General features: G+C 47.0%; 1 protein-coding gene across 6 annotated transcripts in view; it reads right to left on the bottom strand.

Annotated features, from left to right (window-relative positions):
* The window catches only part of CAMK2B (calcium/calmodulin dependent protein kinase II beta), a 105,658-nt gene that overhangs the window by 50,159 nt on the left and 27,697 nt on the right, over window positions 1-27,802 (bottom strand). For all 6 annotated transcript variants that reach the window (XM_075601776.1, XM_075601778.1, XM_075601774.1 and 3 more), the window contains exon 3: window positions 9,935-9,994. In XM_075601776.1, the coding sequence (XP_075457891.1) occupies window positions 9,935-9,994 (60 nt within the window). The remainder of the gene's footprint in view (window positions 1-9,934; window positions 9,995-27,802) is intronic.

Genomic DNA, 27,802 nt, shown 5'->3' with positions numbered 1-27,802 from the left:
AAGCATGAGATAAAATAAATTGTGGTTTATTTACACGAGAAACATACACAGCTTGATTTACAAAATAACACGAATAAACACTGGAATTACTGGAACGGGGCAAAACGAAACAAAATGTCCATGGAACGAACTTCACAGAAATAAAGTCTCCAGGCACCAATTCCAGGAGCGGGGTTGGTGTGCAAATAGAGCAGTGAGACAGTCTTTGGGAAGGGGCGCCGCATGCGACCCCTGTTTCTCCGCCGAAAGTAATCTTTTCGTTCTGCCCTTGCAGGATTTGTTCGCAAATCTTCAGTTCTAACGAACTCTTGAAGCGGGGTACAAATCTTAGTTATGATGGAATAGTCTGTACCGCACGATGAATATCCGGTGAATCTCACCTCCCCACTTACTGCACAGACTTTTAAAACTATTCAAGCCTATCTGTACTATGTGCAGCCAATCTCGGCGTGGGAATCAAACCCCTACCCTATGGCAGAGTTGCCAACAGTTCATGCTGCCGGGCAAGGGGCTTCATGGTATGCCAAGGGTCATGCGCCAACATCAAACCTGAGCCGCTTAGCATACCTAACCAAGCTCCCTTCTCCGGCGGCAGAATGTCTACCTCTGTCCCGGACATCTGGACATCTGCTGGGCAAACTGTTTATAATAAATCCTTCTAAAGTAAAACTGTGATCTGACACTGTCTTTGTTAAGTCCGGACTTCTGCCGACAGGGTGCTTCAGAAGTCCGCACTTAAGGTACAGTATGCATGATTCACTCACCGGAATTGCCGGTCATATACTGTACTTGCGAATCCCAAATGTATCCGCTGCCCCGCCTGTCTGAATGTTAATTTCTTTACTCTCATAACTTTAATGCACTAAAGAGAGGAACTTTCATTCATGACTTGGTATAAAAGTTGTGTTGCGTTTGTATTAATAATAAGGAAAACATAACTGCTTGCTGTGTGTACCCCAGCAGCACTCACACCAAATTTCATAGCGCTCGCATACTCCTAACCTAAGTTAGCTCCCTGCTTCTGCTGTGTGAAAAAGTGGCTAAAGTTAAAAAAAAAATTCCTCTTTGCGGTTTGGCGGTGAAACATTGAGGTTTGGCAGTGAAACATTGTTGCAATACTCGGAACTAAGCCATAACTGCGACCACACTCATACAATGTAACTTAGTATAATGATGTGGTCCGCTTATGCTTAGCGGGACACACACAGACAATTCTAACAAATTTAAAGGCTTGCAGCCAGCAGTGGGCTGCAGAGCTGACACTTCACATTTACCACATATGACTGAGGGGAACACTGTTACATGACTTATACACGTGGTCCCCTTATACCTAGCGGGACACACATAGACATTCTAACACAATTACAGGGTTGCAGCCATTAGTGGGCTGCAGAGCTGACACTTTACATGTACCCACTATGACTCAGGGTAACCCTGTTACATGGCTTATACAGCTGATACATAGCATTACTCTCACCCCCTTATCCCTGGGGGGAGAGACACAAGCATTTTGAATACATTTGCAGTATTACCACCCTTGCTGGGTTGCAGAGCTGACACTCTACAATTCCCAATCTGGCTCAGGGTCACCCAGCTGGGCCAAATACCTTTATTAATGGCCTGGGTACCCTTCACCGTCACAATATCTCATAAGGGGAAAAATAAATTCCTTTCTTAATCCAAGAATTGGCAATCAGATTACTCCCTGGATCAACATCCTTCTCATGTTTACTTATTTGGTATATCCTTGTATACATTTCCTTTCTAAAAAGATGTCCAATCATTTTTTTAACAAATCTATTGTATCTGCCATCACAGTCTCCATGGGTAATGAATTCCACATTTTAACTACCCTTACTGTAAAGAACCCTTTCCTTTGTTGCTGGTGAAATCTTCTTTCATCCAACCTTAAGGGATGACCCCGGGTCCTTTGTACTGTCCTTGGGATGAATAGTTATTTTGAAAGCTCCTTGTACTGTCCCCGAATATATTTGTATATAGTTATCATATCCCCTTTAGACGCCTCTTTTCTAATGTAAATAAATCTAATTTAGCTAACCTCTCCTCATAAATTAGATTGTCCATCCCCTTTATTAATTTGGTGGCTCTTCTCTGCACTCTCTCTAGTTCCATAATGTATTTTCTAAGGAGTGGTGCCCAAAATTGTACTCCATATTCAAGGTGTGGTCTTACTAATGTTTTGTAAAGGGGCATAAATATGTTTACTTCCCTTCCATCTATTGCCCATTTAATGCAAGATAAGATCTTATTTGCCTTTGCAGCTACTGCATGACTTTGGGCACTATTGCTAAGCCTGCTGTCTACAAGCACTCATAAATCCTTCTCCATCAAGAATTCCACTAATTTATCCCCATTTAATTTGTAAATCGCCTGTTTATTTTTGCTTCCCTAGCATAGCCTTACATTTATCTGTATTAAACCTCATCTGCCATTTACCTGCCCAAGTTTCCAGTCTCTCCAAGTCCTTCTGGAGAGAAATTACATCCTACTCTGATTACACTACCTTACACAATTTAGTATCATCAGCAAAGATGGAGACTTTGCTCTCGATGCCAACCTCAAGGTCATTAAGAAACAAGTTAAAAAGCAGGGGTCCCAGTACCGATCCCTGAGGTACTCCACTCATGACTTTAGCCCAACCTGAAAAAGTTCAATTTATGACAACCCACTGTTGTCTATCCTTCAACCAGTTTTCAATCCAGGTGCATGTATTTTTACTGAGTCCAATTTGCTTTATTTTGTACACCAACCTCTTGTGTGGAACAGTATAAAATGCCTTTGCAAAATCTAAGTAAACCACATCAACTGCATTACCTTGGTCTAAATTCCTACTCGCCTCCTCAAAGAAACTACTATGGTTAGTTTGGCATGATCATCAAAAATCCATGCTGACTATTACTAATAATTTTATTTTCCATTAAGTTTTCCTGAATATTATCCCAAATTAAACTTTCAAGTAGCTGCCCCACTATTGAAGTCAGGCTTACAGGTCTGTCATTCCCCGATTGTGATCTTGCTCCCTTTTTAAATATAGGTACCACAACTGCTTTACGCCAATCTTCTGGTACTGAGCCTGTGGAAATTGAGTCCTTCAATATTAAATGTAATGGTTAGGCTATTACTGAATTTAACTCCTTGAGAACTTTTGGATGTATGCCATCGGGGCCAGAGCCTTATTTACTTTAATTTTATCAAGCCACCGATGAACTTCTTCCTCAGTTATCCAATTGTTCATTAATATAGAGGTTGTGGCTTCCTCCTGTGGCACTTCTGTTACTGAGACCTTTGTCGAAGTGAATCAACCCCCCAGACAGATAATGCAATGTCTGGAACACACTGCAGAGCCACTGTATCTGTAATACACTGCAGAGGCACTGTATCTGTAATACACTGCAAAGCAACTTTATCTGTGTCTAATACACACTGCAGAGCCACTGTATCTGTGCCAGTAATACACTGCAGAGCCATTCTATCTGTGTCTAATAAACACTGCAGAGTCACTGCATCTGTGTCTGCAACCCACTGCAGAGCCACTGTATCTGTGTCTGCAACCCACTGCAGAGCCACTGTATCTGTCTGCAACACATTGCAGAGCTACTGTATCTGTGTCTAATACACACTGCAGAGGCATTGTATCTGTGTCTAATATACACTGCAGAGGCACTGTATTGGTGTCTGCAACACACTGCAGAACCACTGTATCTGTGTCTAATACACACTGCAGAGCTACTGTGTCTGTAACACACTGCAGAGCCACTGTATCTGTGTCTGAAACACACTGCGTAGCTACTGTATCTGTGTCTGTAACACACTGCAAAGCCACTGTATATGTAACACACTGCAGAGACACTGTATTTTTCTAATACAAACTGCAGAGGCACTGTATCTGTGTCTGTAACACACTGCAGAGGCACCGTATCTGTAACACACTGCAGAGCCACTGTGTCTAATACACACTACAGAGCTATGGTGTCTGTAACACACTGCAGAGTCACAGTATCTGTGTCTGTAACACACTGCAGAGCCACTGTATCCGTCTCAAACACACTGCAGAACCACTGTATCTGTGTCTAAAACACACTGCAGAGCTACTGTATCTGTGTCTGTAACAAACTGCAGAGCCACTGTATGTGTAACACACTGCAGATGCACTGTATCTGTTTCTAACACACTGCAGAGCCACTGTATCTGTGTCTAATACACACTGCAGAGCTACTGTATCTGTGTCTGTAACAAACTGCAGAGCCACTGTATCTGTAACACACTGCAGATGCACTGTATCTGTTTCTAACACACTGCAGAGCCACTGTATCTGTGTCTAATACACACTGTAGAGCTACTGTGTCTGTAACACACTGCAGAGCCACTGTATCTTTAACACACTGCAAAGCCACTGTATCTGTGTCTGCAACACACTGCATAGCTACTGTATCTGTGTCTAAAACACACTGCAGAGCTACTCTATCTGTATCAGTAACACATTGCAGAGCTACTGTATCTGTCTAATATACACTGCAGAGGCACTGTGTCTGTAACACACTGCAGAGCCACTGTATATGTGTCTGTAATACACTGCAGAGCCCCTGTATCTGTGTCTGTAATACACTGCAGAGCCACTGTATCTGTCTGAAACACACTGCAGAGCCACTGTATCTGTAACACACTGCAGAGCCATTGTATCTAACACACTGCAGAACCACTGTATCTGTGTCTAATACACACTGCAAAGCCACTGTATCTGTGTCTGCAACATACTACATAGCTACTGTATCTGTGTCTGTAACACACTGCAGAGCCACTGTATCTGTGTCTGCAACACACTGCAGATGCACTGTATCTGTGTCTAATACACACTGCAGAGGCACTGTATCTGTTTCTAATATACAATGCAGGGCCACTGTATCTGTAACACACTGCAGAGCCACTATATCTGTGTCTAATACACACTGCAGAGGTACTGTATCTGTGCCTGTAACACGCTGCAGAGGCACTGTATCTGTAACACACTGCAAAGCCACTGTATCTGTGTCTAATACACACTGCAGAGGCACTGTATTTGTGTCTATAACACACTGCAGAGCTACTGTATCTGTGTCTAATACACACTGCAGAGCTACTGTATCTGTGTCTAATACACACTGCAGAGCCACTGTATCTGTAACGCACTGCAGAGCTACTGTATCTATAAAACACTGCAGAGCCACTGTATGTGTGTCTAATACACACTGCAGAGGCACTGTATCTGTTTCTGTAACACATTGTAGAGCCAATGTATCTGTGCCTGTAACACACTGCAGAGCCACTGTATCTGTTTGTGTAACACACTGCAGAAGCACTGTATTTGTGTCTAATTCACACTGCAGAGCTACTCTATCTGTGTCTAATACACACTGCAGAGCTACTGTATCTGTGTCTAATACACACTGCAGAGCTACTGTATCTGTGTCTAATACACACTGCAGAGCAACTGTATCTGTGTCTATAAGACACTGCAGAGCTACTGTATCTGTGTCTGCAACACACTGCAGAGGCACTGTATCTGTGTGTCTAACACACTGCAGAGCCACTGTATTTGTGTCTAATGCACACTGCAGAGCTACTGTATCCGTGTCTGCAACACACTGCAGAGGCACTGTATCTGTAACACACTGCAGAGCCACTGTATCTGTGTCTGTAACACACTGCAGAGCTACTGTATCTGTGTCTAATACACACTGCAGAGGCACTATATCCATGTCTGTAACACACTGTAGAGGCACTGTATCTGTGTCTGTAACACACTGCAGAGGCACTGTATCTGTGTCTAATACACACTGCAGAGGCACTGTATCTGTGCCTGTAAAATGCAGAGGCACTGTATCTGCAATACACTGCAGAGGCACTGTATCTGTTATATACTGCAGAGCCACTGTATCTGTAACATACTGCAGAGCCACTGTATCTGTGTCTAGTACACACTGCAGAGCTACTGTATCTGTGTCTGTAACACACTGCATATCTACTTTATCTGTGTCTGCAACACAGTGCAGAGCCACTGTATCTGTGTCTAATTCACGCTTGACTTTTATTAAGATCAGAAACGCCTGTATATACAGCACCTCTTTGCAGGAAATTAATATATAATCAGTGGCGGATTTCCAAATTTGCCTGTGTCAGCCGACTCCTTGGTGCCACCCTATCACGGTAGACCAGGTCTCATCAACACATTAATACCGGGATTCTGGATTGAGCACAACAAGGAGGGCAAAATAAATTGTAATTTATTTCCTTTTCAGACAAACACAAACTTCTTCAGAATTACACTCAATAAACACTTACTGGGATGGGGAAACGAAATAAAATGTCACGGAACGAATGACTTGAAAACAAAGCCTCTGGGCACCCCTGAATGCATGCAAGTGGGTGCGCGATTTGAGCTGTGCGACAATCCTTGGCGAGGGGCGCAAGTTGCCACCCCGGTATCTCTGCCGAAAGGAATCTTTTCGTTTGGTCCTTACAGGATTCGTTTGGGAATCCTTAACTCAAACGAATTCTGGAAGAGCGGCCCAATCCTTGGTTATAATGTTGTTATCCCCTCACACTCCGGAAACGCTGACGCTGTACTTGGACGGATCTTGGTGAAATCTCAGATGAATCTAACTAGGACTGGGCTGCAGGCATTTTTATAGGGTTATGGGTCCTATCTCTAACATACCCAACCAATCCTCCCGTGGGAACAACTTTTCCCACCTATCCCAGACTTGTCAGTAGCTCACAAAAAGGGCAGAAGTTGCTTCCCGGTTTGCTCAGAGCATGTGCTAACTTGACACCTAAGCTGCATAGCATACCGGGCCTAACCCCTTACCTGGCGACAGTAAGTCTGGGGTTTGGCTACCAAGTGTTGATAGCCCATACTTCGCACTGATATCTGGTACTTTGCAATAATCCGGCCACCCTGACACCTAGGGTCTCTAAAGCTTTCCAACTCTGGACTGCTCTAGACACAGGGCACCAACTCAGCAGGGTGCCCATTGAAGTATGGAGATGAAAAATTCCTCAGCTCACCCACCCTTAACACATTGACATGCTAATGGATTCATTGCCGGACTGGCAGGAAAGGGTTCCTGCTTTTACATTTTAAAACATACCTGAAACACATTTTATTTTTATACTAGCTGAGAGACCCGGCGTTGCCCGGGAGTCACACTGTCCCCCCCCCCACACACACACTGTCCCCCCCACACACACACACTTCCCCCCCTCCCCCACAAACTGTTCCCCCCTCACACACACACTGTCCCCCCTCCCCCACACACACACTGTCCCCCCCTCCCCCACACACTGTCCCCCCTACACACACACACACACTGTCCCCCCTACACACACACACACTGTCCCCCCCCACACACACACAGTCCCCCCCCACACACATACTGTCCCCCCCCACACACACACTGTCGTCCCCCCCACACACACACTGTCCACCCCCCACACACTGTCCCCCCCTCCACACACTGTCCCCACCTCCACACAGTCCCCCCCTCCACACACTGTCCCCCCCCTCCACACACTGTCCCCCCCCCCCACACACTGTCCCCCCCCCACACACACACTGTCCCCCCCCACACACACACTGTCCACCCCCCACACACTGTCCCCCCCTCCACACACTGTCCCCCCCTCCACACACTGTCCCCCCCTCCACACACTGTCCCCCCCTCCACACACTGTCCCCCTCCCACACACACACTGTCCCCCCCCACACACACACTGTTGTCCCCCCCACACACACACACACTGTCCCTCCCCGTGACTCGCGCTCCCCCGGCGCCCGCTTGGTTCCCCGTGACTTGCGCTCCCCCCCCCCGATGCCCGCGCGTGTGGGCCGGTGCCGATGGTGTTTGGCGGGAGATCTGTGGCGAGCGGTGGGCTTCGGAGGAGCTCCGTGCGGGCTGGGCCGCGGCCCGTAGAGTGTCTGCGTTAGCGGGAGGGGGATGTGTGGCGTGCGGTGTCCTCAGGAGGAGGAGCGTGTGGGCCGGTAGGCCGCGGCCCGTAGAGGGTCTGCATTAGCGGGAGGGGGATGTGTGGCGTGCGGTGTCCTCAGGAGGAGGAGCGTGTGGGCCGGTAGGCCGCGGCCCGTAGAGGGTCTGCGGAAGCGGGAGGGAGATGTGCGGTGTCCTCCGGAGGACCCTGCGGGCCGGTGCCAATCGTGTTTGGCGGGAGATCTGTGGCGTGTAAGGGTCTGCGGTAGCGGGAGGGAGATGTGTGGCGTGCGGGCTGGTGCCGATGGTGTTTGGCGGGAGATCTCTGGAGTGGACCGGGGGGGGGGGTCGTTGAAGAGGCAGTGTGCAGTGTTTGGTGTTGTGTGAATGTCTGTGATCGGCGGGAGATGTGTGGCGTGGACCGGGGGGGGGGGGGGGATTCTGTACCTGATTCCGCAGGTGTTAGCAGACGGTGAGTGTTTTGTGGTTTGAGAGCTGTGAAGCGTGGCCCCAGAGCAGTGAGGGTTGAGGATTAGGTGCTGCAAATGCAAAGCGTTCCCAAAGCTCAGTGAGGGGTGGGACAGTGTAGCAGTGGTAGCTCAGTGAGGGGTGGGACAGTGTGGCATTGGTGTTGGACGCAGGCCAATGAGAGTCAGTGAGGGGTGGGACAGTGTGGCATTGGTGTTGGACGCAGGCCAATGAGAGGAGTGCGGGGGCGGGCATGGCCTGAGCAGGAGTGACAGGCCAAAGGTGCTATGCGATTGGCCCTTGGAACGCAGACATACAGTGCTTTCAAAAATATATAGTAGATGTACTTTCTGTATGTGTGGGTCACATAAAAACAATAGGTATGTGAATGTTACATTCTCAGCTATCTGTATTCCAAAAATTAGAGTGCTACTTTATTGAATAGGCTCTGTAATGTGGTTTGCGGTTTGAGCTATGGCATACAATGTATCACTGCTTGCCGGAATCGGTAACCGCAGAAGCATTCCACCACTTGACATTAATTGGTTAACGAGACCACAGGATACATTGTTGCATTCTGCCACTTCAACTAGACCGCAAACCACTTATCCACTTGAGTTTGTGGTTAAGACTTCCCGGGAGGTTTTTGCGGTTTAGGAAGTGATACAGAGCTTCAATGGAACCGCTTACCACAGACGCACTTATTCAATAAACGCTTGGCACAGCGCTAGAAGCTCCCCCTTGTGTTGCGAATACAGTTTGCACATTCAACATACATTCATAGGACTGCAGCTAGTTTCTGAGCTGCAAAACAGGGACATTACAGGGGATGTATAAGGGAAACATGGCATTGTGGTGACCAACAATTAACCCCTTCATCCCCAACAAGGTTTAGGGGTAACCAGCCGGGTATAAGACCGTTATTATTGACCTGGTTAACCCCTTCACCACCACACACCCTCCTGCTCCTTTGGAATCACCAATGTGATGTCGTACGGCGGCGCATTGGCATGGAAACGTGATGTCATTTGACGTTGCAATGTCACGTTGCCATGGTAACGAGACGCCGTGTGCCGTCACGTGGGAGCGTCCGCAGTGTCATTTGATGCCGGGATTCCAAAAGAGCAGGAGGGCGGCAGAAAGGAGGCGGCCAACACAGACAAGTAGCTTCCCATTAGATCCGATAGGCCTGACAGTGCGGCAAAATGGTATGGTGGGTGGATATTTTTGCCGCCCCCAAATTTTGCTGCCTTAGGCCCGGGCATAATGGGAAATCTGACACTGTATATAATATAGATTGTAAGCTCATAGGAGCAGGCCTCTCCTTATCTATTGTACCAGTGTACATTTTCATGTTATTTTATTTTATTTTTTTACATTCTTCACATCCCCATTGTACTGCATTGTGGAATATTTTGGCACATTATAAATACATTATAATAATATATATAAATATATAATATCCATCACCCATACCAACTTACCAATATTGGGGTGTTTCAGCAAACGGCAGATCCGAGCCTCACGTTCCAGTTTTTGATGATCTGTAGGGGAGAAGAGAGGAAATGGATCAGGAGAGAGAGGGCAGAAGCTCAAATTGAATAGAGCTGAAAATCTTCCTGACTGAGGTGAAAACAGCTTCACAACATGTTGTATGGACACACAGAAACTGACCACAGATAGGAACCCATTGCATAGTGCAACACAAGTGTAACAGGGCTACCCCAGGAATGACATTTGAAAAATATAAATTGGGCGCTTTTGTGAAACTGAATAAATGGTGTGTGTGTGTGTGTGTGTGTGTGTGTGTGTGTGTGTGTGTGTGTGTGTGTGTGTGTGTGTGTGTGTGTGTGTGTGTGTGTGTGTATATATATATATATATATATATATATATATATATATATATATATATATATATTATGGCTGTGTAACATCAAAGTGTAACATTTAAGTGTGTGGCAGAGTTAATCTTGGAGTTGAAATTGGAGGTGAAGATTGAGGAAGATCTGGACTCTTAACAACAACTTTACAACTGTGAGAACTTTACTTTCTAAAAGCTGTGATTATTTGTACTCTTACTATCCTCCAATAATTGGGAATTCTCTCCTTCTGTATCTAACTATGCCCTCCCTATTGCTTTTTCTGTTTACTGTTTCCTCACTCCTTGGTGAGCATTTCTGTTCTCAACAACATCCCCAGCCCCCACTCCACCATTATTTATACACTTGTCTCCCAACAACTTCTTTACCCCGCAATAAAAAACACCCACACAAATCCTCTATTCACACCCTCTATCTACTCCTTCCTGCTGCTGGGGATCTCCCCTAAGCCTGAACCCGGACATACACACCTGATCTTACCCACGCCTCCCTGCCATCTCTTCCCCTGTAAAAGGTGTTAACCTTTTCATTTAACACTGACTAACCTTAAAACTTGCCTCACAAATCAAGCATCCCAATAGCCTGCACTCATGGCTATTGTCCCACAGTCACTTATACCACCCATTGTTGCCAAGCACACCCATCTACAGCACTTATTCCCTCACCTGCTGTCTCTGTAAGGTTCCCCTCAAACCTCTTAGATTGTAAGCTCTTCGGGGCAGGAATTTTGTTTCCCATTATCTGTTTTTTTTGCTGCACTTATTGTATTTTTAAAATTCCCTTTACTGTATTCTTTGTGAAGTGCTGAGTACACTTTTGGCGCTATATAAATAAAGACATACAATACAATATATGCAAAGTGAAGCAATAAAATATTATATAACCTCCACCAATTAGTGTGTAGTGAAAATTGTGATTATAATTGAAAAGCAGCTCGAAAAACCCTCTTGAGACCGTTCCTTGGTCTCTGCAGTACTTGTTGTTTTTCCAGGTGAGGGGAGCACAGAGTATTCACAGCCGGAGTATGTAAAAGATAAAGAACACACAATAGTGCGACCAATGCAAATAAGGTCTAGATATGTATATACTTGTCATATGGTATGAGGCATATCAGAGACTCAATCTCTCTCTGATTGGAGTATGGGGTGGCTGGAGCTCTGGTAGTTTCGGTCTGGATGAAGCGACAATCTTCTGATTCAATTCATGCTAAATGAATCCTGAAGAAGCTATTAGCGAAATGCGTAGAATCCGTCCTCCTTTGATCATTCTACTGAGCATGTAGGTTTCCGGAAGTCCTGGCCACTGGAGGAGTCGCGTCATATCAACTAGCGCTTCCGCCCGGTGTAGAGACGTGACGTCCGGTACAACGTGGAAGAAGCAGAAGTGACGTGGAAGTGACTTCCGGTACAACGTGGAAGAAGCAGAAGCACCATCCACAGAGACACCAGGCAGAGGAAAAGACCCCATACAATGCGCTGATCACACATGTAAATGTGAGTTTATCCCTTACCTCCTGTTGTATAAAATACATCTTTTTTGCATACTATGCCCATAAGAGTTATCTTTACTTTTGCATGAATTAAATCGGCAGATTCAATTAATCGGCAGATTGTTGCTTCATCCACATACGGACCTACCTGAGCTCCAGCCACCCCATACTCCAATCAGAGAGGGATTGAGTCTCTGATATGCCTCATACAGTACCATATGATAATCTGTGAGTGTACTAACACAAAGTATATACATATCTAGACCTTATTTGCTTTGGTCGCACTATTAGGGCAGAAAAATCCTTGTAAATGTTCATCGCTCTTCAAATATCAAGGCATGGATGTGTAGGGCCCATAGGGCTTTCGGGGCTGGGCATGGTGGGAGTATGATGAGGAATTTAGAAGAAAGATGTCTGTATGTAAGATGATGCAGTGGAACCATTAAGAAATCAATTTGTGACTGGCTCCTATTACTTCAAATCATTTGGCCTCCTTCCAGTCAGGGCCAGCGGATCACAAACAGGTCATCAGGCAAGGCAGCTGGCCAGTAAAAAAACAGGTTCTGCTGGCAATTTAATGTGGGACTTTGCAAGTGAGCAGGAACCTGCAAGTTCCACCACAGGTGCTCTTCCTGTGGGGGAAACCCTTCCACTTCTTGCTGTTTTAAGAAAGGCTTGGAACTAAGGTGGCAGGAAAGGATGGAGTTGCGAAGGCAGGATAAACCAGCTTGAGTAAAAAGGGGTTTGGCCCTAACTGGAACATTATTCGGATGGGACAGATGCAAAGTGTATGTTTGAAGGTTTTTATTTTTTGGAATTTCTTATAGGGGTGGAAGGGTGCAGATTTGGGCAGATAATATGGTGTCTGCAAGAGACAATAGTATGGTAGTGGAGAGCAACCTGTGGAAAGAGGTGAGGTTGGGTAGAATAGCAGGGCCATTTACGGAGTCACCAATTCAGGGGCTGAGGATTTCAGCCTTAGGTGTGGCTCCCAAGATGGATCCAGGCTCTTCTAGGGTAATATACCATTTGACATTTCCTTAAGAGTGGTTCTGTAAATGATACCATTGATAAGGATGAGTGCCAGGTGGTCTGTGTTTCATTTGATAAGGTGTTGAAACTGCTGAGGAGTCATAGTAGGGGGGCCATGTTGGTCAAGATGGATATTGAGTCAGCATTCAGGTTGCTTCCTATTCACACAGAATGTTTTGTCATGTTGTGTTGCTAGTTTAAGGGCAGCATTTTTGTAGACAAGTGCCTGCCCATGGGGTGCTCAGTATCCTGATTATTTTAAGGCATCGAGCACTTTTGTGGAGTGGATTGTTAGGAAGTTAGGGAAAGATTCAGGGGTTGTTCATTATTTAGATTATTTTTTGATTGTGCGTAGGAAGAATTCTGTGGCATGTGAGTGGTTGTTAGCAGCATTTTGAGATATGGTTATTGATTTCCGGGTACCCGTAGCTGAAGGCAAAATGGGTCCTAGCATGAAGCTTTGTTTCCTGGGTATAGAGATTGACACGGAGGACATGGTTTTTCGATTGCCAGACGGGAAGTCAGGGAGTTGCATGTTTCAGTTGAGGAGGTAGGTTCTGCAAGGACGGTCAGATTGAAGAAGTTAAAATCTCCTTTGGGGCACTTGACATTTGCATGTAAGATCATACCTATGGCTCAGGTGTTTTCTAGACATTTACTAGTGGCCACTGCTTGGGCAAGAAAATCACAACATTTTGTGAGGGTATGAAAGGGGTTGAGGAACCATTTTCAGATATGGGGGCAATTTGTCGTGGTGTATAAAGGCAGGACCATATAGTGTCTAATCATTAGTCGAGTTTGTTCACAGATGCTGCTGGGTGTTTGGTTTTGGGGTTTTCTCTGATGGTCAATTCTGTTTGAAGCCTTTTCCCATTCTGGTGGCAATTCAGTTATTGAGTAAACAGTTGAAAGGTAGGAGAGTAGCATTTTGATGTGACCATTTCTAAATACTCCCAGGTGGTCAAGTTGCTGAGGGTTCTAGTGTTGAGATGTTTGCAAAGGAACATCTGGTTCAGGACCAGGCATATTAATACATATAAATAAATAAATAAATACATTCTTGGTGTGTGTAATGTAATAGTTTCTCGTGTCAAGAGGGGCAATTCAGGAAAGCTGCACAAAATGCATCGAAGGATGGCTGTGTGTGCCCGGAGCATCTGTGGGACCTGAGGCTATGATATCAGCGTTTGAAAGGGCTTTATTGGGTTCTACGTGATCAGCTTATAGAAGGACATGGGTGGAATGGAGAGTCTTTGTGGGGACTTCGGGCAAGGTCCAAGACTCTTTAGAGCTGGTTTTACAATTGGTGGGTAAGGGCTTGCAAAAGGACAATGTGGTAATAGAAGAAGGTTATATAGCACGGATGGTACAAAAAGCTAAAACAGATCAGAATAGTGATGGTTGCTGGGTTTCATTGTTCAAGGCTGAGAATTCAGTAGTGTGCACCAGTAGAGATGCAGGTAGTCCTCCAACGTTTCACTTTACAACGAATGGCATATCCAACGCTTTACAGAGCAACCCTATGTGCCGTTTTTTGACGCCGGAATGCGTTATCCGACACCTGAATGCGTTATCCAACGCTCACCGCCACTGATTAACATGGGACTCACTTTACAACGGTTTCACTATCCAACGCTACTTCCAGAACGGATTCCATTGGATAACCGAGGACTACCTGTGCTTAGTTCTTTGAGGCTGGGGCTGAGGCAGAAGGGCTCAGGTCAAGGGCTGTTAATTCATGAGGATGGCTCAGTTTTGTCAGGTTTTTCAGTTTAATAGGGTGCTTAGAAAAATCTTGCCCAATCATTCTGCTAGGGAACAGCCATGGTGGCTGCTAGGTCGGGTTTGGGTGAGTCAACATGAAAAAGGATTGGTCGTTGGTCATCAGGCAGGTATAAGATCTACATAAGGCCACAGGTGGTGTGAACTTTCATGTTTTGTTATGTTTCTATTTTAGGAGTTAAGGCTAAGAGTCTGTGAATTTGGGGCCATTCTTTCATTTGTTGGGCAGCAAGAAGAGTGACAGTCGACAAGGCACTCATCTGGGATTCCAGATGAAGGAGACTATTCTGTCCTGAAGGGGTTTCAGGGGCAAATATAAAGATACATCTTTCCGTTAATACGTAGGCTCCTATATAAGATGCTCAGCTTTCTTTCATCTTGAGAATTCCCTTGTGCGTAAATCAGGTGCTGGGTTTTTTTCTTTTTGCATTGCTTTTGCAGCTGGGAGGCCTTAATAAATTGGGGTGATAATGTGGACTATTGACTTGAATGAGCTGTAAGGTGTGTTCCAGCACTGTAAGGTGTCTTATGGCAGAACATGGCCCTGTATCTATACCTTCCATACAGAGATATAGCAAACCCTGCACATTCGACTGACAGACACGAGGTAAAAAAAAAAAAAAAACAAGAATCTCAGAAACGCACTTGAAGCCCAAGGTAAATTGTTAGCTGTGCTCTGTCTTTGTATAATAATTATGAAGCCATCAATTGTCAGACAAATAAACAAAAGTAACTGATATTCTGTAATGCAGCAGTCCCGACAAGAAGCAATATATAATTTTTTCACAATCAGCGACTTTCCCTTTAAGCCTCACTCCACACAGCAGCAGAATCATACAAGATAGATAGATAGATAGATAGATAGATAGATAGATAGATAGATAGATAGATAGATAGATAGATAGATAGAAGGCTGCCTCTTTAAGGAAGGACACACATGGTGAATGAAGGTGGTTGACTGATTTAGCTTACGAAGTAATAATATAATTAAATGATTGACATGTTCCCCAGGTGTACAACTTCCCCCAAAGATCGTTGCCCCGTCAGTACACCTCCTCTTCCTTCACCTGCCCCGCCTCCTGCGCTGCTTTTTATAACACAGTATTGAGGTCAGTCCCTGTGAGGAAGAGCTCAGGGGGTGTAATGAGGTTATACAGCCGGTGTTGCACTATTACTGAGCTCCATATGCTCAGACAAATAAAGATATGCAATGTGTGCAGGTCCGCCACAGAAATCATGGGGCCCAGGACAAATGAAAGGAGCGGGGCCCCCCACCGCCCCGTCCACCGAACCCACCGCACCTACCACGAAAAAATATTTTTTAGCGCGCAACTTTTACTTAACTGTTTTCTTCTTATTGTAATACGGAAAAAAACATTACAATGCAATCTGTTTATTTTTATATTTTCAACAAAAGACAGGTGACTGCCTGCCTGCCTGCCTGCCTGCCTGGGTGGGTTGATGACTGACTGCCTGGGTGGGTGACTGCCTGGGTGGGTGGGTGACTGCCTGCCCTCGACTGACTGCCTAGATGGGTGGGTGGGTGACTGCCTGGGTGGGTGGGTGACTGCCTGGGTGGGTGTGTGGATGGGTGACTGACTGCCTTGACTGGTTGCCTTGACTGACTGCCTTGACTGACTGCCTTGACTGACTGCCTGGGTGGGTGTGTGGATGGGTGACTGACTGCCTTGACTGGTTGCCTTGACTGACTGCCTTGACCGACTGCCTGGGTGGGTGACCGACTGCCTGGGTGGGTGACTGCCTGCCGGGTGGGTGACTGCCTGCCGGGTGGGTGACTGCCTGCCGGGTAGGTGACTCCTTAGCTCACGTGTGAGCTGAACAAGGAAACAGAGCAGAGGTTCTTGAGTCCCCCAGGAGAGACTGACCGAGAGAACACAGATCTCAGGAGCTGACAAAATCCCTGGCTGGAGTGGAAGCATTGTACGCTAAGAGATAAAGGGGAAGGGCATTCTGAATCTGGGACTTACTCACGGACTCCAGTAACAGTAGATGACTGCTGATCCGGTCCACAGTGTGATGCAAGATCTCTGCTAAAGACATCTGATCCGGGTCGCAGTGCTGGTGGATGGGTAACATATCCCATAAATGTCTAACTGAATTTTTATTGATGTACGCACAATAATTACCCTATTTATTTGTTGTTTTAATATATCTTTAATGCACTATGAGCGTTGTGCGCTGTGTCTTTTGTGTTTTTGTCTAACGTTTTAGGGGGTGGGTGACTGCCTGCCGGGTGGGTGACTGCCTGCCTGGGTGATTGCCTGCCTTTGACTGCCTGCCTGGGTGGGTGGGTGACTGCCTGCCTGCCTGGGTGGGTGACTGACTGCCTGGGTGGGTGGGTGACTGACTGACTGCCTTGGTGGGTGACTGACTGCCTGGGTGGATGACTGACTGGGTGGGTGACTGACTGCTTCGGTGGGTGACTGACTGACTGACTGACTGGGTGAGTGGGTGACTGCCTGCCTGGGTGATTGCCTGCCTTTGACTGCCTGCCTGGGTGGGTGGCTGACTGCCTGGGTGGGTGGCTGACTGCCTGGGTGGGTGGCTGACTGCCTGCCTGGGTGGGTGACTGCCTGCCTTTGACTGCCTGCCTGGGTGGGTGACTGCCTGCCTTGGTGGGTGGGTGACTGACTGCCTTGGTGGGTGTGTGACTCACTGCCTGGGTGGGTGACCGACTGCCTGGGTGGGTGACTGCCTGCCTGGGTGGGTGACCGACTTCCTGGGTGGGTGACTGCCTGCCTGGGTGATTGCCTGCCTTTGACTGCCTGCCTTTGACTGCCTGCCTGGGTGGGTGACTGCCTGCCTGCCCGGGTGGGTGACTGCCTGCCTTAGACTGCCTGCCTGGGTGATTGCCTGCCTTTGACTGCCTGCCTGGGTGGGTGGGTGACTGCCTGCCTGCCTGGGTGGGTGACTGCCTGCCTGGGTGGGTGGGTGACTACCTGCCTGGGTGGTTGGGTGACTGACTGCCTGGGTGGGTGGGTGACTGACTGACTGCCTTGGTGGGTGACTGACTGCCTGGGTGGGTGACTGACTGGGTGGGTGACTGACTGCTTCGGTGGGTGACTGACTGACTGACTGACTGGGTGGGTGGGTGACTGCCTGCCTGGGTGATTGCCTGCCTTTGACTGCCTGCCTGGTTGGGTGGCTGACAGCCTGGGTGGGTGGCTGACTGCCTGCCTGGGTGGGTGACTTCCTGCCTTTGACTGCCTGCCTGGGTGGGTGACTGCCTGCCTTGGTGGGTGGGTGACTGACTGCCTTGGTGGGTGTGTGACTCACTGCCTGGGTGGGTGACTGCCTGGGTGGGTGGGTGACTGCCTGCCCTCGACTGACTGCCTAGATGGGTGGGTGGGTGACTGCCTGGGTGGGTGGGTGACTGCCTGGGTGGGTGTGTGGATGGGTGACTGACTGCCTTGACTGGTTGCCTTGACTGACTGCCTTGACTGACTGCCTTGGTGGGTGGGTGACCGACTGCCTGGGTGGGTGACCGACTGCCTGGGTGGGTGACTGCATGCCGGGTGGGTGACTGCCTGCCGGGTGGGTGACTGCCTGCCGGGTGGGTGACTGCCTGCCTGGGTGATTGCCTGCCTTTGACTGCCTGCCTGGGTGGGTGGGTGACTGCCTGCCTGCCTGCCTGGGTGGGTGACTGCCTGCCTGGGTGGGTGGGTGACTACCTGCCTGGGTGGTTGGGTGACTGACTGCCTGGGTGGGTGGGTGACTGACTGACTGCCTTGGTGGGTGACTGACTGCCTGGGTGGGTGACTGACTGGGTGGGTGACTGACTGCTTCGGTGGGTGACTGACTGACTGACTGGGTGGGTGGGTGGATGACTGCCTGCCTTTGACTGCCTGCCTGGGTGGGTGGCTGACTGCCTGGGTGGGTGGCTGACTGCCTGCCTGGGTGGGTGACTGCCTGCTTTTGACTGCCTGCCTGGGTGGGTGACTGCCTGCCTTGGTGGGTGGGTGACTGACTGCCTTGGTGGGTGTGTGACTCACTGCCTGGGTGGGTGACCGACTGCCTGGGTGGGTGACTGCCTGCCTGGGTGGGTGACCGACTGCCTGGGTGGGTGACTGACTTCCTGGGTGGGTGACTGCCTGCCTGGGTGATTGCCTGCCTTTCACTGCCTGCCTTTGACTGCCTGCCTGGGTGGGTGACTGCCTGCCTGCCCGGGTGGGTGACTGCCTGCCTGGGTGGGTGGGTGGGTGACTGCCTGCCTGGGTGAGTGACTGACTGCCTGGGTGGGTGGGTGACTGCCTGCCTGGGTGATTGCCTGCCTTTGACTGCCTGCCTTTGACTGCCTGCCTGGGTGGGTGGGTGACTGCCTGCCTGCCTGGGTGGGTGAATGCCTGCCTTGGGTGACTGCCTGCCTGCCTGGGTGGGTGACTGACTGCCTGGGTGGGTGGGTGACTGACTGACTGGGTGGGTGACTGACTGACTGGGTGGGTGACTGACTGCCTGGGTGGGTGGGTTGACTGACTGGGTGGGTGGGTGGGTGACTTACTGACTGGGTGGGTGGGTGGGTGACTGCCTGGGTGGGTGACTGCCTTGACTACCTGGGTGGGTGACTGGGTGGGTGGGTGACTGAGTTGGATGACTGAGTGGGTGGGTGGATGAGTGGGTGGGTGGGTGGATGAGTGGGTGGGTGGATAAGTGGGTGGGTGGGTGGATGACTGAGTGACTGGGTGGGTGGGTGGATGACTGAGTGACTGGGTGGGTGGTTGACTGAGTGACTGGGTGGGTGGGTGGGTGGGTGGTTGACTGAGTGACTGGGTGGGTTGGTGGGTGTTTGACTGAGTGACTGTTTGACTGAGTGACTGGGTTTAGATGACTGAGTGACTGGGTGGGTGGGTGGGTGAATGACTGGGTGGGTGGGTGGATGACTGAGTGACTGGGTGGGTGGCTGGGTGGATGACTGGGTGGGTGGATGACCTGGATGACTGAGTAACTGGGTTGGATGACTGAGTGACTGGGTGGGTGGATGACGGAGTGACTGAGTAGATGACTGGGTAGATGACTGAGTGACTGGGTTGGGTGACTGAGTGAGTGGCTTGGGTGACTGGGTGGGTGACTATAGGTGGGTGGGTGGGTGGTTGACTGGGTGGATGGTTGACTTGGGTGACTGGGTTTGACTTGGCTGAGTGACTGGGTGGGTGACTGGGCGAGTGACTGGGTGGCTGAGTGACTGAGTGGGTAGGTGACTGCCTGGGGGAGTTGGGTGGCTGGGTGACTGCCTGGGTGGGTGACTGACCTTGACCAGGTGGGTGCTGGTTCCTGCCCCGCCAGACGCTTCCCCCCTGCTCCCGATATCCCTGCGGCTCCTGCCCGGGATTGAAACGTCGGGTACATGTGCAAGTATTGCTTTATACTAATATATGTCTTTTTTGAATTACTGAGTGCTGTTGCCTTTTACCAGGTCACCACTGGTATTGCATACTGTTCATTTACAGTTAGGTCCGGAAATAATTGGACACTGATAAAAGTTTTGTTATTTCGGCTGTGTACCAAAATAAATTCAAGTACAGTTAAATAATGAATATGGGCTTAAAGTGCAGTCTATCAACTTTAATTTGAGGGTATTCACATCCAAATTAGAGGAAGGTTTTAGGAATTACATCTCTTTAATATGTAGCCCCCTCTTTTTCAAGGGACCAAAAGTAATTGGACAATTGACTCAAAAGCTGTTTCATGGACAGGTGTGGGCTATTCCTTCGTTATTTCATCATCAATTAAGTAGGTAAAAGGTCTGGAGTTGATTCCAGGTGTGACATTCGCATTTGGAAGCTGTTGCTGTGAACCCACAATATGCGGTCAAAGGTGCTCTCAATGCAAGTGAAACAGGGCATCCTTAGGCTGCAAAAAAAAAATCCATCAGAGAGATAGCAGGAATATTAGGAGTGGCCAAATCAACAGTTTGGTACATTCTGAGAAAAAAAGAACGCACTGGTGAGCTCTGCAACATAAAAAGGCCTGGATGTCCACGGAAGACAACAGTGGTGGATGATTGTAGGATCCTTTCCATGGTAAAGAAAAAACCCTTCACAACATCCAGCCAAGTGAAGAACACTCTCCAGGAGGTAGGCATATCATTATCCAAGTCTACTTCACGAGAGCAAATACAGAGGGTTCACCACAAAGTGCAAACCATTCATAAGCCTCAAGAATAGAGAGGCCAGATAAGAGTTTGCCAAACAATATCTAAAAAAAAAACAGACCAGTTCTGGAACAGCATTCTTTGGACAGATGAAACTAAAATCAACCTGTACCAGAATGATGGGAAGAAAAAAGTATGGAGAAGGCTTGGAACGGCTCATGATCAAAAGCATATCACATCATCTGTAAAACACGGTGGAGGCAGTGTGATGGCATGGGCATGCATGGCTTACAATGGCACTGGGTCACTAGTGTTTATTGATGTGATAGAAGACAGAAGCAGCCGGATGAATTCTGAAGTGTATAGGGATATATTGTCTGCTCAGATTCAGCCAAGTTGATTGGACGGCGCTTCACTTTACAGATGGACAATGACCTAAAAGATACTGCGAAAGCAAATCAGGAGTTTTTTAAGACAAAGAAGTGGAATATTCTGCAATGGCCGAGTCAATCACCTGATCTCAACCCGATCGAGCATGCATTTCACTTGCTGAAGACAAAACATAATTCAGAAAGACCCACGAACAAACAACAACTGAAGACAGCTGCAGTAAAGGCCTGGCAAAGCATCACAAAGGAGGAAACCCAGCGTTTGGTGATGTCCATGCGTTCCAGACTTCAAGCAGCCATTGCCTGCAAAGGATTCTCGACAAAGTATTAAAAATGAACATTTTATTTATGATTGTGTTAATTTGTCCAATTACATTTAAGTCCCTGAAATAAGGGGACTGTGTATGAAAATGGTTGCAATTCCTAAACGTTTCATACGATATTTTTGTTCAACCCCTTGAATTAAAGCTGAAAGTCTGCACTTCTATTGCATCTCGGTTGTTTCATTTAAAATCCATTGTGGTGGCGTACAGAGCCAAAATTAGGAAAATTGTGTCAGTGTCCAATTATTTCTGGTCCTAACTTTATATGGCACAAGCACCTAGTGCAGGATGGGTGCTGTCTCTCAGAAGGTGCTACAGTTGGTCTTGGCAGTCAGCGGGAGCTGTCAGTCAGTGGATGGAGGGTGCTGTTCGAGGGTGAAGTCACTGGGTGAACAATGTCACTGGGTGCTGGATGCTGTCACTTTGTTCGGTCATTAGTATCAGCAGGTGCTGTCAGTTACTGGTTGTGGTTCGTTGGTGCAGTCACTCACTAGGTGCAGGGTGCTGTCAATAGTTGCAGTCAGTCAGTAGGTGCAGGGTGCTGTCAGTGGGTGCAGTCACTCACTAAGTGCAGGGTGCTGTCAGTGGGTGCAGTCAAACAGTGGGAGCTGTTAGTGGGGGCAGTTAGTAGGTTCAGGGTGCTGTCAGTGGGTGCAGTCAGTCACTGGGTGAACAGTGTTGTCACTGGGTGTTGGATGCTGTCACTTTGTTCGGTCACTAGTGTCTGCATGGTGCTGTCAGTTACTGGGTGTGGTTCGTCGGTGCAGTCATTCACTAGGTGCAGGGTGCTGTCAGTTGGTGCAATCAGTCAGTAGATAAAGGGTGCTATCAGTGGCTGCAGTCACTTTGTAGGTGCAGGGTGCTGTCAGTGGGTGCAGTCAGTTAATAGGTGCAGGTTACTGTCAGTGGGTTAAGTCAGTCAGTAGGTGCAGGGATGCTGTCAGTAGTTGCAGTCAGTAGGTGCAGGGTGCTGTCAGTGAGTGCAGCCAGACAGTGGGTGCCATGCGGCTGGCAGTGTGTGGAGCTGTCTGGATCAGGTTGTTAGTTATGCACGGAATGTTCTGTCTGATGCACTGAGGCTACTTCACACACTACCTGCAATGCAGTGCCTGGCATCTCCTCCAGTAACCCTTCCACAGAGGAGCACAGCAGCGCTCTACTAACCCTCTTATAGACAATCCTGCAAAGCAGCGCTCTACTAACTCTCTGATAGACAATCTTGCAGAGCATCACTCTGATAAACATCAGATAGACAATCCTGCAAAGCATCGCTCTATTAACTACCTTTCTGTTATTTTGAAAAACACAAAATTGACCCCCTCCATACAGAACATCACTCTTACTACTACACTACTTGCTGAGATCTGCAAAGCATAACTTTATTAACCCCTTCCTTGCTATATATTTGCAGAGCATCCGTCCATTAACCTTCCAGAGAAATCTGCAGACGGTCGCTATATTAACCCTTTCCCGGTAAAAAAAATAAAAAAAAATAACGCTCTGTACAGTCTGTCCTTCTCTCTGGCAGGGAGGGGGTTAACTCATATCCTGCCTGATTTCCAAGATCAGAGAGGTGGGGGCGCCGTGGGAATCAGCGGGAGGGAGGGGTGAATGCGACAGAGCCGTCTCCATGGTGACCAGTATCACGCAGGCAGAGGAGCACGCGCCGGCAGGAGAAATATTTATAACCAGAAAGATTCAATCTAACACTAGCACTGTATCCCATTGTCACCCTCTGCTATTCCTGTACTGACCTAGAACACACACCGTTATTACACCTGCACCCAAATGCTCTCCACTATTCCATTGCTGAGCTCCCTGCACAGCGCTGTCACTACCCCTCCCGCTTGCCCAGCAGCACTCTGCTATTCCTGTACGGACACCCCCCTCTACACACATACAGGTCTGTAACTGCACCTCCATCCTGCCCTGCAGCCCTCTCCTATTCCTATACTAATAACCCCCCCCCCCCCCCACACACACACACACACACACAAACACAGCTCTGTAACTGCATCTGCACTCCTCTGCTATTCCTGTAGTGACCCACACATACAGCTTGTCATGGCACCTCCATCCAACCCTGAAGATCCTTGTGCTTTTCCTGTACACACATAGCACTGGCACTGTACTTCCCTGCCCTCAACCCCACATATAGGGCTGCTGTGGGAAGGATCCCCTTTCGGTGTAATCCATTAAATGTTGCAATTTGTCTCCCTGGGTTGGGATTTGATGCCAGCTCTTCTCTCAGCTCCCAGCGTGTGGGAGGCTGCCTGTGCATCGCACCATCTGTGCATCAGACCATCTGGAGTGCCCTGGTGGGATATGAGGATAAAGAGATGCTCACAGCATCCACCACCCCCCCTCCCCCCAGATAAGCCTGGGGTATTATGAGAGAGTTATCACACTCCGGGGGTATTATACAATAAGGCCTGTAAGAGTTTATCTCACCCATGGGTATTATACAAGGAAGTATAGCTGGAGGTTATTTTACCCCTGAGAGCGGTTACACAGCAGGGTATTTCTCCAGGGTAAGAATTCAGTCCTATTACAACAGAATTGGAACCAGGAGGTTCTGCGGAACTGAACTGTTATTTTCAGCTCCAGAGAACCCTTGCTTCCATGACCAGTGTTCTCCCCTTTCAGAAATTCAATATTGCCAGACAAATCTCGCAGGTTTTGTGGGCCAACAGGAAGCAGCAAAGTCATCCGTTGCGGCTTCCAATTGGACTGCCATTTAAATACCATGGCAAAACGACGGTAACCATATAGATAAGTATCTCGGGAACAGGGGGTCCCCAGAGCTGAAAATAACTAGGTTCAGCTCTAAAGGACACCCTGGTCCTAAAGCTGTAAATACACACACACACACACACACACTATATATATATATATATATATATATATATATATATATATATATATATATATATATATATATATATATATATATATATATATTTTGTGATTGTAAGGGCCAAATCAATGGTGCGTCTTACAATCGATGGCGTCTTACAATCGAAGAAATACAGTATTACATACTGTAGTTACATAGTAGATGAGGTTGAAAAAAGACGTGCGTCCATCAAGTTCAACCTATGCTAAATTTAGACGACAGATACTTTATCCTATATCCAGATTACATACAGCTGTATAATTATACACTGTTACATTATTACATACAGCTGTATAATAACACTGTTATATTATTACATACAGCTGTGTTACATTATTACAAACACTAGTATTATAATAAAGTGTTACATTATTGCATACAGCTGTATAATAACACTGTTACATTACCACACACAGCTTTGTGTTATTATGACATACAGCAGTATAATAACAGTGTTGCAAGATACATATAGCTGTATAATAAATTAGATTATTACATACAGCTTTATAATACCATAGTGTTATATTAACAGTGTTGCAATATTATATACAGCTGTATAATAACATTGTTACAATATTACATGCAGCTTTATAATAACACAGTTACAATATCACATACACCTGTATAATAGTGTTATATCATCGCGCAAATCTGCATAATAAAACAGTGTTAAATTATTACATACTGCTCTATAATAAGTGTCCCATTGATAAATACAGCTATATAATAACTCAGTATTACATTAAAATATACAGCTGAATAATAACATTGTGTTACACTATTAATTAAAGCTGTATAATAACAGTGTTAGATTATCACATGCACTGGGATAATACCAGTTGTGCATTATCCCATGCAGTTGTATAATAACAGTGTTATACTATTACATGCAGGTAGCTGTATAATAACACAATTTTTCATTATTATATACCGCTTATAATAACAGTGTTACATTATTATATACAGCTTATATATAAGTGTTACCATACCGCTGTAATAACACAATGTTACATTATTGCATATAGGTTCATGTGATAATGTAACACTGTGTTATTATACAGATGTATGTAATATTATACAGCTGTATGTGATAATGTAACAGTGTTATTATAAAGATGTACGGAATATTATACAGCTGTATGTGATAATGTAACACTGCCTTTATTCTAATCACAGGTAACACTGTGAGACTATAAAGATAGCTAAACTTCCATTCAACTTCTTGCATAAAGAAAGGGTGTTCTTCTGAATTCCAAAACATTTATTAGTGCATAGATGTACAGTACATGCAATCTTGATATGCAATAATCAAAGTAGGGTGAAAAGACAGTGCTTTTCTAGGGCAAACATGAACAGATAAGATCAGATGTTAAACAAACTCACATGCTGCAGTGTGAGGTTACACAGGTAACCCCTGACCTCTCAGCTCACATCTCACATCTCACAAGACTGTTCAGCTCTAGACCTAAGCAGCAGTAACTAGATTACACAGATTTGTACTAGGAGCAGGCATAATAATAGATTCTAAGCAATACATCAACAAATAGATGTCATAATGACACAAACAATTAACTGTGAATACAGGAGAGGGTTATTATACAACTGTATGTGACAATGTAACACTGTTATTCTACAACCGCATTTCATAATGTAATACTGTGCTAGAATACAACTATATGTGATAATGTAACACTGTGTTAGTATACAAATGTATGTGATTTGTGATAATAGAACTTTGGTGTAGGGCAGTGGTGAGCGAACTGGGGTGCGCTAGATTCTGGGGGGGGGGGGGGGGGGGCGCGGCAGTTATAGCGATCCCACACTCTCCCCCCAGGCATTTAAATTAAATGCCGGGGGACCATGCGAGGCCTCTATAATACATTTACCTTCCTTTCCAGCGACGCGTCATCCTGGTATCCCGGCGTCATTTGGTCACGCAGATAGGGGTGCGCACGGGGAAAAAATTGCGCTGTGTAGTGGCAATGTGGCCAGCACATTAAAAGGTTAAGTTCAGCCATTGCTCCTACCAGTCAAGATGGATGACAAGTTTCTGGCATATTTTACCATCTTATTGTGACCAAAATGGTTAACATGTATATTCCTATGTGCCCTGTAACATTTGTTTATTCCCCATGTAATGCGAGATGCTGTATTTCAATGTCTCCTTTGTTTGCTGAGTTAGTAATTCACTTAGCCAGCACACTAAGGAATCTGGGTTTTGGGATGGGTGCAGTGCTTGGGACACTGTAGGGGAGGGGTGTTTTCTCATGTCTGTGGAACTATGACTCCAAAAGCAGAGCTAATGTTCATCCCAGACTCTGAGGCGACTATCTCTGTGGGAGGTATCGGACCAACCCTGGTAACCGTTGCTGGGTCTTAGTCCCGGAGGCACGATCCCCATTGTTGAGTTTGAATTTGCCACTCCCCTTAAGCCTGCATCGTTTAGAAGCACTGCCACCGCCTATGGCCCGGATTGGTCCATCACTGGCGAGTCCTCACTCTGTGATTGGCTGGCTCATCACATCCGTGCTGATTGGTCGGCACCCTGTCTTCCATGCATTTAGATGGAGACAGAGAAAGTATGTAAAGTCCTGACGATTTCAGTTCTACAGACTATCTTGTATTAAGCTACTTGGAGTATCTCCAAGGTTTTTGCCAGAGACATCAAAAAGGAGGCTCAGTCGTGTAAACGAGCGGGAACTTTGAACATTCTATTCTGCAAATAACATCCTTCCAGTATTGAGGTACCAGTGACCCGCCGAGTGTGGAAGACATCCTGGTTAATCCTACCAACGTTAGAATACCCCCCCGGTAACCCCTGTTTTGATGAATTTTAACCTAAAACTTTCTATCGTGTTGCTCCTGTTGGCTTCAGTCGAAATAAACTTGTTTTATTTAACTTCTCCGTTCTGTCTGGTGATTGTGATCTCGTGTAATTGTCCTGGTCTCCTGTGACAATAAGGTACAGCTTATAGTGGAGGAGTTGCTGCTTGCGCGTCAACCACACTTCAGTTATTGGCTATAGTAGTGACTGCAGGCGAAAAGGCGCGTTGACGCGGCAGCGTTTTGAGACAAAAAAATTGTCTTAGTCGGCTGCCTTGTGACGTCAGCATCACGTGAGCAGGTTCAGCCAATGAGGGCGAAACAGCTTCGTGATGCATCCGTCACGCGTCCGCCATGCCCCCGCCACCCCCCCATCGCCACCAGTACTATGAGCAGAGATCGCTTGTGCTGCAGCCGCGCGGCACGGTAGGAGCACACACTCTCGCTAGCAAGCGGAGTGTATAATCTGTGCCTAACTCTGTGTTATTATGCAGGTGTATGGGATATGCAACACTTATTATACAGATGTATGCAATAATATAACACTATGTTTTTACAGGTGTACTGCACCGACACACTTTATTCGAGCAAATACCCAGTATGTACCTGGCAGATACCTGGAATGCGCC

The sequence above is a fragment of the Ascaphus truei genome, chromosome 5, assembly GCF_040206685.1.
Source record: "Ascaphus truei isolate aAscTru1 chromosome 5, aAscTru1.hap1, whole genome shotgun sequence".
Classification (NCBI taxonomy): Eukaryota; Metazoa; Chordata; class Amphibia; order Anura; family Ascaphidae; genus Ascaphus; species Ascaphus truei.
The sequence above is the reverse complement of the archived record's forward strand: the minus strand, read 5'-3'. Positions and strand labels throughout refer to the sequence as shown.